At 44.3% G+C, this 12784-nt stretch overlaps 1 protein-coding gene across 1 annotated transcript in view; it reads left to right on the top strand.

Moving 5' to 3' along the window:
* The window catches only part of MSH4 (mutS homolog 4), a 1782190-nt gene that overhangs the window by 1374706 nt on the left and 394700 nt on the right, over nt 1-12784 (top strand). Inside the window, exon 17 of the mRNA XM_085599942.1 lies at nt 3188-3306. Within this exon, the coding sequence (XP_085456068.1) occupies nt 3188-3306 (119 nt within the window). The remainder of the gene's footprint in view (nt 1-3187; nt 3307-12784) is intronic.

Raw genomic sequence — 12784 nt, 5'->3', positions numbered from 1 at the left:
CAGGGTCAAGACTGATTTGCATATGGCTGGGTTCAAACTGGAACGGCATGGTGAGCAAAAAAACGATGGATTTAGGCCCAGATCTCTGTACTGGGGTGAATGTATGACATTGTTCTGCATTCTGTCCATCAATTGTTGTTTTTGCAATTGTCACCCCGAGTGGGAAGGGTATGCCCAGACGTGGGTCCCTTGCGCTCCATGCCACTGGAATCAAGCTATCCTGGCTGAAGAGGGTTGAAACCCCGAAACCGGTCCTAGGATGCTTGTTTCCAGTTCAGGGAGGACCTGGCTTGGCTGTTCAGGCTGGACTGTTCCCATGAGGCACAGGGTCAATACTGATTTGCATATGGCTGGGTTCAAACTGGAACGGCATGGTGAGCAAAAAAACGATGGATTTAGGCCCAGATCTCTGTACTGGGGTGAATGTATGACATTGTTCTGCATTCTGTCCATCAATTGTTGTTTTTGCAATTGCCTCCTTACAAATCAGCATGCTCTAAAATGTGTACTTTTTAAAAGCTATTTTTTTGGATCACCATTCTGTTTTTAGCTTTGGGCATGCTGCATATGGTCTATTAGGGAAAATCTGCAAATAAAATGTAGATTCCAATGGTAATAAGACCCACATTTTCAATGTTGTTATAGTATTGATAATGCCTAGAGCTGATTGCACTGATTTATTTTTATGTACTGTATTAGAATTGCACTATTGTTCCCATTGTATTTTGCATGTTGGTCAGGATGTTGGTCAGGATTTGTATCTATCTCAAATATAATCAATTGGTATATGCCTATTATTGTGAGCCTTGGGAATTTATTTCATCCTTTTTATTAATAATTGTAGGCTTTGTTGTTTGTATCTTTTGTATTTTGTATTTTTTACGTGGCACTCTCTGGAGTTCCAAATCATAATAAACATTGAATTGGCTTTTCATAATCAATATGTCAGGCCTACTACCTTTATCGTAGCTTTTCATAACAAACAATCAGGCAAATATCATGCATCAATCATTGCCTGTCACAATAACAACTCAAGGTCATTGTACTGAGCGTAAAGTTTTGTCATGGCAAACATACTGCATACAGTGTTAAGAGTACAAATGGATACAAAATTACAGTTGACAAAGAAAAACATTATTTATCCTACGAGAACCTAACAACGATTAGTGTAGTTCACATCTTCTATTCCCACAGTTTGTTTGGGTGGGTCACCAATACTAAAATACATGCCTACCACTATGGTAATCTGTGAAATTCCATGTTACAAATTACCTACCTACAAGCTTTTGCACAGTGTAATAACAATATATCCCTAAAAGCCTACGGTCCTTAACTCATGCTTTTCACAATAAGTAGGTTGGGTCATAATATACATATCAAACCTTTAAAATCTGCCATGACTTTTCCCAATGAACCGATGGAGTCTTTAACCTTTACAATTGACTTTTCAACTTACTCAACACCGACCTATTCAAGTGCTCATAAAATGGTAACAATCATGCATACCCCTCTCTCAACAGAGCCAGCAAGAATCATCACAGTCTAACCCCCCCCAGGGATTGTCATGGTGAGTGGCGAACTTAAAAACCCTTGCCTAGCACGGTAACTTGTGAGATTATATGCAATCACAAACCTATATGGAGGCTTTTAATATACAGCAGTATTAAAACACCTAAATGCTTATCAACTTTAAGATATGTTTTTCACTATAAATACATCAGGCCTAGTGCCTTTATTATTACATTTGATTAAAAAAGAGATTCTACCTATAGCCATGATCATTGGCCTGCCACCATAGCCAACTCAGTCCAGCTGCAGCAAGTATATACTTCGCCACAAGCCCAAAATTGCAATACATGCTGGGCTTTATTTATGAGGCCCTTACGCTGCTGTTGTGTCACTTTTTGTGAGGCTGCGGTGGCGTAAAAAATGTGCCATATGTACAAAGTGACGCATCTAGGCAGATGTGTCACTTTGTAAACCCCTGCCCTACATTATACCTGCAACAGGTATAATGTATGCAGGGTGGGTGTTCCGACGCAGAAAAGCCACAAAGAAGTGACGCAATGAAATCTATGAGATTTTACTGCAGCATTTCTTCGGCGTTAGTGCGTCAAATCCTTATGCCTGCTTGAAGCAGGCATAAGGGGTGACACAGTGCCTTTCACATGGGGCTTGCCCCGTATGAAATGACACATAGCTGGAGTTGCATCTGTTTTCAGACACACGCCAGTAATGTGCCTTTTTTGGTGGCTACAGGTACGTCAGGATTACTGACGTGTCTGTAAATTGCGACATTGAGCACCGTACAGTCCATGGTGTTGCAAGGATGGTGCTATGAAAAGTGTTGCATTGCTGTTTTCCCACTGCAATGTAACACTTTTTCATAAATGAGGTCTGCTGTCTTTTTAACGAAAGCACACAAATGTGGCCCAATCAAATCCTTTACACAGAAGGACCAACATGTGGATGGAGCCTAAGCCCCTCTCTCAGTAGGAATCTGAAAGCTTCTTTTTATTGATCATATAAGGTAAAGTAAGTTACCCTGTCAATCCCGCCGAAAAAATTGATGTAGGTAAATGGCTGCCCTCCTCCCAACCATCCTGTAGCCAGAGAAAAGCAATGTAAATTATCTAGTTGTTTAAGACACATTAATAACATTATAATGTCATGTGTGTGTCCCTGAAAGTTCAATCTCAGGCAGATGGATAAATAAAGAGAATGATAACAGCTGCGTGGAGGGCAAGCAAATATTTTCTAGAAGCACACAACTTATGTCTAATCAAAACATGTGCTTCTGACTCCCAACTTGTACAGGTAGCCAATGCCCCTCTCCTGCTGATTCTCACATAATTGTCCGGCGACAGCTGCACTGCCAGAGCATAACATAGTGAAATTCACAGTGTATCCTGTGGTAAACTAACCATACTTTGCGCCTCAATTATGCATTGCTTAGGACCTCACATATTACATTACACATGACATATTAAATAACATAATTGATTATATTACTAATGACATGTAGTGTGTTATGTCATAGTTATGCTATGTTAAATGTGATTTATAAAACAATAATTCACAAGTATTGACTTTGTTTTCTTTAAAGGCACAGAGTGGTGGTTAGCTGCAAGGTGCAAACTGCTATTATTAATGAACATATGAAAAAGAGACTCTAAATTTTTTGCAGGATCTTACGTTCCAGCAGAATATTCATCTTTCAGAATTGCTGAGCAGATTTTCACTAGAATTGGAATGGATGATGACATAGAAACAAATACGTCAACATTTATGAAAGAGATGAAAGAGGTACAAAGCAATTTTTTAAAATAATTGAACACCTTGCACCTAAATATGTATGGTAGGTACTCAGGAGGTGGGTGGTAATAGGACATTACCCTAACGTGCCCAGTTTCACATTTGCTCCCCTTGTCAATCCCCGCTTTTATTAGAGTGTGGTGGAAGGTGGTAATCCAGATAACAAAATGTTGATTGATCTGTGATCAGGGACACTCCCTTGGTAGTACTGGCACTGACGAGAATGGTATCAGAGGGGCTGTCCTGTTATAGTCAGCCCCTCCTATTACATTCCTGCTGCCAGAACGTCTGTTTGGGACCCCCCATGAAACCATGGCAGTACCAAACATATGAAGGCTCCAGGCAGGCTGAGATACAACTCTCCAGGTATAACATAGGAGACCAAACTTCTGCAATTCGGCCTTAGCATCATATGACTTGTCTTTCTTCCACGTTTTCAACCCGAAGCGGATCCCATGATGCATGAAAAACCCGTTTCAGGGGAAAAATGTCTGAAATGTAATGGTAATCTCTTAATTTTGGTAGCAATATGGGAACTTGTGCCAAACTACTGATGTGAGCATTAGCTTTGCCAAATTTGGAGATATTTCTTTGCCTCAATGATAGGTTTTCCCCCACCAAAAAAATTCTGCAACGATAGCACAGTGAAAGTTCTATTATCCATGTGATTTCTATGGGGTGTCCAACTCCAAGACTCCCGCAACTAATTTTCCCCTGGCACTGACTATAATTTCTCAAGATTTTCTACCCAGGACCGTTGTTTCAATGGCAGTCCCAGACAGAAAGTCAGTTGAGATGAAAGCTCTGCCCATAATTATGTGGCAATCCTGTGCCATTCCTGTTGGCATCAAGGTATCAGGATTGTGTCCCTGATGTTGCACGTGGTGGTGGCTTTGCTGTCAGGAACACTCGATTACACCGCAGTGATGAATTATTTATTTATTTAAAACATTTCTATAGCGCAACTGTCACCTGGCAGGTATCCTGGCGCTGAGAGATTACTCCTAAGATGAAAAGAGACGGGAGACTGGGGAGGGGTTGTGAGGGATTTAGGGGAAGAGCCAAGTTTTAATCCGCTTTCTGAATGGAAGGAGTTGTGAAATTTGGCGGATGTCGACCGGCAAACTATTCCAGAGTTTAGCGGCGGCCACTCTGAAGGATCTTCCCCCAGTCCTTACCTTGTTGAATCTGGGTACCCTCACAAGGCAGGCTGAGGCGGATCGGAGAGTTCTGGTGGGGGTGTACCAGGAAAACATTTTTTGTAGGGATCTGGGGCCAGTTCCGTGTAGGGCTTTGAAGACAAGGCAGAGTGCTTTAAAGGCTATTCGCTGCTTCAAAGGGAGCCAGTGTAGCTCGGCTAAGGCTGCTGTGGCCGAGGATCTCCTGGTCCATCCGAGGGCTAGTTTGGCTGCGGCCGACTGGACTCTTTGGAGTCTGTCCAGTAGCACAGCTGGGGACTCGAGCAGAAGTGCATTGCAATAGTCAAGGCAACTAAGGATAGTGCACCTGACTATTAGTGCTCGAGCCTGAGCGGGGAGTAGTGGCATGATTTTGCGTAAAGAACACAGTAGGGCCGAGCAGGTGGAGACTGTTTTGGTTACCTGACTTTCCATGCTGAGTTTGTTGTTTAGCATAACACCCAGATTGCGGACACTAGTGACCGGCTGTGGTTTTTCTGGGGTTTCCGGGGGCCAGAATTCCGTGGGGAATAGGCGAGGAATCCGGCTCCCAGTGCAGAACAGTACCTCGGTCTTGGAGGAATTGAATTGCTGGGAATTATTGTGCAGCCAGCCGGCTGTGTCTCTTAAGCAGTCGTGGAATGATTCCATAGGAATTGAGTCTTCCCCCTCCCAGGAGAGGATAAGCTGGGTGTCGTCCGCGTAGTTTATAGTTTTCAGTCTGTGGGATTTAATCAGGGTGATTAGTGGTTTCAGATAAACGTTAAAAAGGATAGGGCTGATGGACGAACCCTGGGGCACCCCGTGAGGTACTGGGGAAAAGGCGGATTGAAAAGGGGGGAGGGACACCGCCTGTTTCCTATCTCGCAGGTATGAGTGGAACCAGAGTAAGGCGGTGCCGTCGACCCCTGCCTCTCTGAGCCTCTTTAGCAGAATTACATGGTTGACCGTATCGAATGCGGCAGACAGGTCCAATAGGATCAAGGCCACTGCGTGGCCCCTGTCTGCACGCATACGAAGTTCTTCCATGGCTGTAAGCACAGCCGTTTCGGTACCATGGGCTGGGCGAAATCCGAATTGGAAGTCGTCCAGAATGTGATTCTGCTCTAGATGTGTCGATAGACAGGAGCTAACCCAGCGTTCCACAACTTTCGCCGGAAAGGGTAGGAGCGATATAGGCCGAAAGTTAGATAGACACTCGGGGTTCAATGAGGGTTTCTTTAGCAGCGGGGTGATGAGTGCTTGCTTCCAGGGGGTAGGGAAAAATCCACAACACAGGGATTGGTTGCAGATCCTACGGAGGGTGCGGAAGAGTTCAGTTCCACACGCTTTCCATGTTTTTGGTGGCAACGGGTCGAGGGGGGACCCAGAGGTGATTCCGTGTGCCATTCTCTCGAAGTCTGCTTCCGAGATAGGGGGGAGAGTCTGCAGACATTCCATGGGTAGGAGTCCTGGGCTGAACGGATCGAGGTAAATCGTGGCTGCCCCGGGGGAGTTGAGATTATCTTGCGAAGGGGGAATGGCAAGATTGTGGATGATGGTCTCAATTTTGTCCTTAAAGAACTGTGCGAGATTATCACAGAGGGTCTGTGTGGGGGGGATGGTTTTTTTGGCACAGTCGGGGTGGATAAGGTTGTCGAGGATCTGGAAGATGCTTTTGGAGCTATTTGCGGCATTGACTATGGTGGAGCAGTAGTAGGTGGATTTGCTGTCAGCGATGGCAGATTTATATTCCAGGAGCTTGTTTTTCCAGATAATTTTGTTTGTGTCGCAATAGCCTTGTCTCCACTTCCTCTCAGCCTGTTTACAGGCTAATTTGAGGGTTTTCAGGGAATCATTATACCATTGGGCAGATGCTCTGCCTTTAGGTTTGCATCTTTTTAATGGAGCTATGGAGTCCGTGGTGGATAATATCCTCGTGCAGAAGGCTCTGTAGTTGTCTTCAACCGAGTTGATACGGGAGAAGCTGTCTTCCACGTTAAAAACGACGGTGGTAGAACTCAGTTTTTCCAGAGCTTTCCAGTCTCTGTACATAAATTCTGGTAGGGCGCTATGATTCGGCGTACTAGTTTTTGTGCTGGTAATGTAGAATTTAATAAGAGCGTGATCTGTCCAGCTCATGGGCAGAAGTCGTTCAGATGTATTAGTTCAGAACTGGAAAAGATGAGATCAAGTCGGTGACCTGCTGAGTGGGTAGGTTGCTTAACCAGTTGGTAGAGTCCCACGCTTTCGCAAGAGAGCAGAAGGTTTTCTAGACCAGTGTCTAGACTACCGTTTGGCCAGAGGTTGAAGTCCCCTAGGATGATTAGTTTATTGTGAGAGGATGCCATGTTCGTAAAGGTGGTGAGTAGCGCTTGCTGTTGTTGGGAGGTGAAAGTCCCTGGAGGACGGTAGCAGATAATTGCCGTAAAAATACCTCCAGAGTGGCAATTTATGGAGAGGCCGAGGATCTCGGTCCCGGGGACTGAGTCCATGTCTATGGTGTTAATGTGCCAGGAGGCTCTGTAGATAATACCTACTCCACCCCCACGGCCTTTGGGTCTGGGAAGGTGCAAAATTTTAAAGTCCTGAGGGCATGCCCATGCTAATTCAATGTCACAATCTGCGTGAGTCCACGTTTCGGTTAAGAAGAGGACATCCAGGTGATGAGATTCGATGAGGAGATGAATTTCGTTAGCATGCTTTGGCAGTGATCTGACATTCAGAAGGCCTCCCAGTAGCAGACCCTTATATGCGAAGTCATGCAGTGGAAAGGCGGAGTCAGCAAAGATGGGCTGACCTTCGTGTGCGAATTCTCGCAGGTTGAGCAGGGTTTCACGGGTATAGCGTGGGGTTTGCAAGCAAATTTGAGCAGAGTTGTCTGCGCTAGTCGCGTCCTCGTCGCGGACGAGCGCAGACGAGCTTGCGTTATGCGCACCTTCGGCGCGCCATCGTTGCGCCCACTGCGCTCGTCCGCTGCGCTTCCGGCATGGATTCATGCTTTATAGTGGGTGCTCTGGGCGTCAGAGGGGGGGGTGTGTCCAACAGAGGTGGGCGTGGCTCGTGGCTCCCTCGAGCAGGCAAAGATTTTCAATAGCGCGGCTCCCGGCTTTTCGCCTCAGGAGTGTCTCAGTAAATAGTGCAGCGCTAGCAATCAGCGCGCTCTATTTGTACCTGTGAGGGGGGGCGTGGCCAACAGAGGTGGGCGTGGCTCGTGGCTCCCTCGAGCAGGCAATGGCGGCAGAAGCGAGCGTTTTGGCCGGAAAACAGCGATTAGATCTGCTGCTCGGCGTGGTTTGAGGTAGGTGCCAGGGGTTGGTGCAATAGTGCAGCAGTTATTAAAATCACAATATACAGTGTTAAAACAAAGATTTTCTATAGCGCGGGTCCCGGCTTTTCGCCTCAGGACTGTCTCAGTAAATGAATGCAGTGGTTACATACAGGATATCCTATTTTTATAATGTCCCTTACCACACAATTCTAAATGACCCCCTTAGTGTTCAAATGTGACTGGCACTGTAAAATAGCTTTTTATGCCCTTTAATTTCTGAATCAAGACGTTGGAGAATGTAGAGGGTGCACACAACCTAGAGTTTTTAGAAAAAAATCACATAATATAAAATGCCTGTATTTATAGAGGTGCTAACAGTGGTATCCCATATAGCGAGTACATCAAGGAAGTGTCCAAAAATGCAGACCGATGAAAGATATGATTTTTGCAGCGTGCTGAAAGCTTGAAAACCCACCTTGCAGTGGGCCACCAGGAGTGGGACTGGGATTACTCTAAAACAGTTTCTCATTGGCAGATTCACAACAATATGTATTTACCCTGGCATGCTAGGGCCATATGTAGGTACAACGTGTTTTGCGATTCTCTAATTGCAATTTTTAGGGAATCGCAATTAGAGAATTGCAAAACGGAATGTAGGTAGGATTAGCAAAATATTTTGCGATTCCTACCTATTTCGTATTTGCGAATCCCAAATTGAGATTCGCAAATAAGGAATACCTTGCCATTCATTCCTATGGGCTAGAAGGCCCATAGGAATGAATAGGAAGACATTCTCAATTTGCGATTCTCAATTAGAGAATCGCAAATTGAGAATGCAATTTCAAGGTTGCAAGGGTGTCAATAGGACACCCTTTTGCACCCCTGAAATAAACATGTGTGCACATGTGGCGCACATACATGCGCTAAGGGCATGTATGTGCGCCACATGGCACTTTGAAAAATGCAGAAAAAGTGAATTTTTCAAGGAAATCGCAAATTACCACCAACCTGAGGTTGGTGGTAATATGCGATTCCTTAAGCCAAAATTGCACAACTTGAGTGCTTCCTACATTGCATTTAAGGAATCGCAATTTGGGATTCCCTAAATGCATTAGCAAAATAAGGAATCGCAAATTTTGCGATTCCTTATTTTGCATGTGGGTTTTTGTGTGCTACATAGCACACTGCCCAAATTGCGATCGCAAACACCGAAATTCGGCGAATTTCAGCATTTGCGATCGCAATTTGCCTTCCTACATATAGCCCCTAGTTCGGTAGTAGAGTGCAGAATATGCATACCATATGAGTGGAGAATTGCACCATTTCTGCAGCTAGCCATGCTTCACTTAATCCAGAGCTCACTAAGCTACCAAGATCAAGGACTTTCATTTATGAATATTGGTGTGTAGGCAAATATGTGTTCGCTTTCACAAATAGAGTTTGGCTTACTGGTGTCCCCTAAGCAAAACACAGTTTACCCCAAGCCGCCGGTCAACTTAGACCTAAGCATGGCAATTTCTTTGAGATACATTATGAAAAACAGGATGTCTATTTAAAAAAAAAAATCTCTTTTCTTAAAGATAAGGTAGTTTTAAGTGAGGTATTTAATTGTGGCTACCCAGGAATGTTTTATATACATACATTCTATTTGCATTTGGTCTCCCAAATTCGTTTTTTCACAGTGATTATATATTTGGCTCATTTGGAGAGTAGAACCATAAAATTAAATTAATGATTTGGTAAAGACCAAATTGGTCATAGTGTCTAACAATCTTTTGAGATGCAGAAGTGTCAGAACCCAGTTCAGAGGGCCAATGGGCAAGCAGGAGAGGTTGGGCCCAAACATGGGAGATGAGGCTTTTTACTCCTGATATCCCGGGGCCTGACCTAGTTTGGATCCTGAACAAGTGGGCCAAGTACCCCTTCAAAGTCTTGACTCTCAGTAGTAGTGTGGATCTTGCAATCTGTAGCGTCTTGGATGAGAAGTCGACGCAGAGGGATGAACACAGGCTCCCAACTCAAAATATGTTCAGCAGCAGCAAAAAATGATTGTCCAATCAAATACTTGCTTTTATGAAAAAAAATGAATATTTATATACAAACACAAATTAGAATACGTAATTCACAGAAAATGCCCACTGTCTCCTAAGGTCAGGGCTCTAGTGTTTAATAGGCGGGTTCCTGAGTCACACTCTCCTCTTGCTAGCAGTAGTGAGTATTCCCCGTTCAATATAAGCAATGTAAATCAAGCCTAACTAGTTGTCCGAGTCCCAGGAGTCCCACTCTGACTCATTACTAAAGTAAATAATGTTCCAGGCCGAATTGCTATGTGGCAGGCAAGTTCCCTTGGGGTGGTCAAGCCCGTAATTCAGTCTTACCTGCACCAGAGCAACCAGAGCTTTAAAGCGTGTCCTCTTTTTGGGCGCTGAAGCTACAACAGCTGTCTTTGGTAAATTCCTTGCACCTGGCGTGGGAAGGGCAGGGGTCGGGTGTCCTAGTGTTCCTCAAATCCGGTCCTGTGGAGGGAGCGGCCAGGAAGTCCTGATGCTCATCTAATGTTGGTAAGTTTCTTGGTATCCTGGGCATAGTTGGGTGGGGTAAGGGCAGGAGTTTGCAACGATCCTGGTGCTGGTCCTCAGTTGGGGCTTGGCCTGCTCGGGTCACCACGGTGGTCTCCTTATCATGACAAAGGTCTCAACCAGACCAAACTTCTTGCCATGTCCGGGTGGCACTGCCCGTGCATATGGGGTCACCATCCTCACTCTGTACACGGGCTTTGGCCTGATTGGCATAGGATCAATCTTCAGGATGGCGCCACCTGGCATATGTGGTTGCCAACTTCACTCCGCATACTGGTTACGACCCGGTTGGCATGGCAGCAATCTTCACAGCAGCCCTACCTGTCATATGGGATAACCAGCTTCACTCTGCACAGGGCTATGACCCGATCGGCATAGCAACAATCTTCATGGTGGTTCCAATTGGGATACAGGATCGCTGACTACAAACCTGCACAAGGGCGACAACGCAATCGGTGCAGCAGCCATCTCCTCACACCTCGCTACTGGGATCCAGTCACCAGGCAGACACCGGTGCTCCAGGCTCCAGGGTCAGGTAGTCTTGGAGTCTCTGGGTAATGTCCCCTTACCCAGCACTAGTCACATGCAGATGTCTTGGGGTAGAAAGCGATTACATTCTTCGATGACGTGTTCTAGGCGTGGTTTGACTCCCTTCCCTAATCTCACATTTAGAAGCATTGTTTCTTAGTGTCAAGATCAAAACTGAATTTGGAATTTTAAATTGGTCCTGGCGCTCCACTTTATTGGACTATGTTTTGGGAAATGTTAACACATCAGACTTGGTAGAGTTACTAAGAATATATACTGGAAACAAGAAGAAAAGGAAACATAAAGAAAAAAGACAAGGTTACAATTACTAGAAAACATTGAGATCAGAATGAAAATTAGCCCTGGTCTGTAATATTAAAGTAGTATATTAGTCCGGTATAATGGCGTGTACTGAGTAGGAGATATAGAGGGATACTTATTTATAATGGTGTAGGCCTATGCAAATAAGGCATTTGAAAATATTAACCCAGTAATGTCATACAGGCCAAACATATGAAAACTGTTTGCCTCCCTGGCAATGCATCAATGACACTTAACTTCTCCACCGCTGCATTTTGCAATTTTATTTGAGGCATAGAAAAATCATATATCCAGTTTTGGTGCGGAAGCCTGTGAATGATATGAACATCTAGTAGACTGCCAAGAACCTCAGGAGGGATCCAGGAACCCGCCCAGAGAGACCACTTGTTCAACCAGAGTGGCATATCATTGCCATTAAAAAAAGGTTTTTGCTCAAAAACAATTCAGATAACTGAGAGTATTTCAGGTGACAAATGTAGTTTGTGAATAAAATAATCTCGTATTTGAAATAATCTAAATTTACTATCTTTGGCAATACCGGATAAATTCAGATGATAGTTGGGGGTGTTTTAAGCTTGGCACCATGAAAGTAATTAACCTGCTGTAAAGAGGTTGATTTCCAGCTTTGCCATTTCATATTGAAACAATGAAGAGAGACCCAAATGCACGAAGACCAGTCTATCTTTGTGATGTTGAAATATCACTGTATGTCTACCGTGGTCCTGTAAAACGAGAGAAGCTAGTGCATTCAGCTATACTGTGCTAATGAATGGGATCTATCATAAACTGAGTTGTGTTTACTGGTGTTATAATATCAGCCTTTTTTTCACATCACTTCCCAAGAAAGCGCTGGAAAACCAGGGGCAGCCAATATCCTTATCACAAGCGAAAATTGCAAGTAGTAAAAACTTGCCAAGGTTTTTTATGAGCTCAAACGAAACGGAGATAGGCATCAAGGGCCATATGTAGGTAATTTCTATTTACCGATTCCTAAGTACCGAATTTTACCGATTCGGTATTTAAGAATAGGTAAATAGAATGTAGGTAAAAAAACGGTAAATTTTACCGATTCGGTAATATTCGTTATTACCGATTCGGTATTTACCGAATCGGTAATAAGGCATACCTTCCCATTCATTCCTATGGGCCTGGAGGCCCATAGGAATGAATGGGAAGCCATTCACTATTACCGATTCAGTAAATACCGAATCGGTAATAGGGGGAGCATATTCAAGGGTGGCAGGGTGTCACATTGACACCCTGTTACACCCCTGAATCGTGCATGTGTGCACATGTGGCGCACATACATGCCCTAAGGGCATGTATGTCTGCCACATGGCACTTTTAAAAAAGCACAAAATTGCTTTTGTAAAGGTATTCGGTATTTACCATCAACTTGTAGTTGGTGGTAAATAACGAATCCTTAAACCAAAAATGCACTCACTTGAGTGCTCCCTACATAGGATTTAAGGATTCGGTAATTTACCGATTCGGTATATTACCGATTTCTTAAAATACCGAATCGGTAAATTACCGAATCCTTCAATCCAGCCTCCTACATCTCAAAGGGCTAAATACCGGTCGGTAACGGGAAATTTACCGATTTTCGGCCG

This window comes from Triturus cristatus, chromosome 4_2 (genome assembly GCF_964204655.1).
Source record: "Triturus cristatus chromosome 4_2, aTriCri1.1, whole genome shotgun sequence".
Taxonomy (NCBI): domain Eukaryota; kingdom Metazoa; phylum Chordata; class Amphibia; order Caudata; family Salamandridae; genus Triturus; species Triturus cristatus.
The sequence above is the reverse complement of the archived record's forward strand: the minus strand, read 5'-3'. Positions and strand labels throughout refer to the sequence as shown.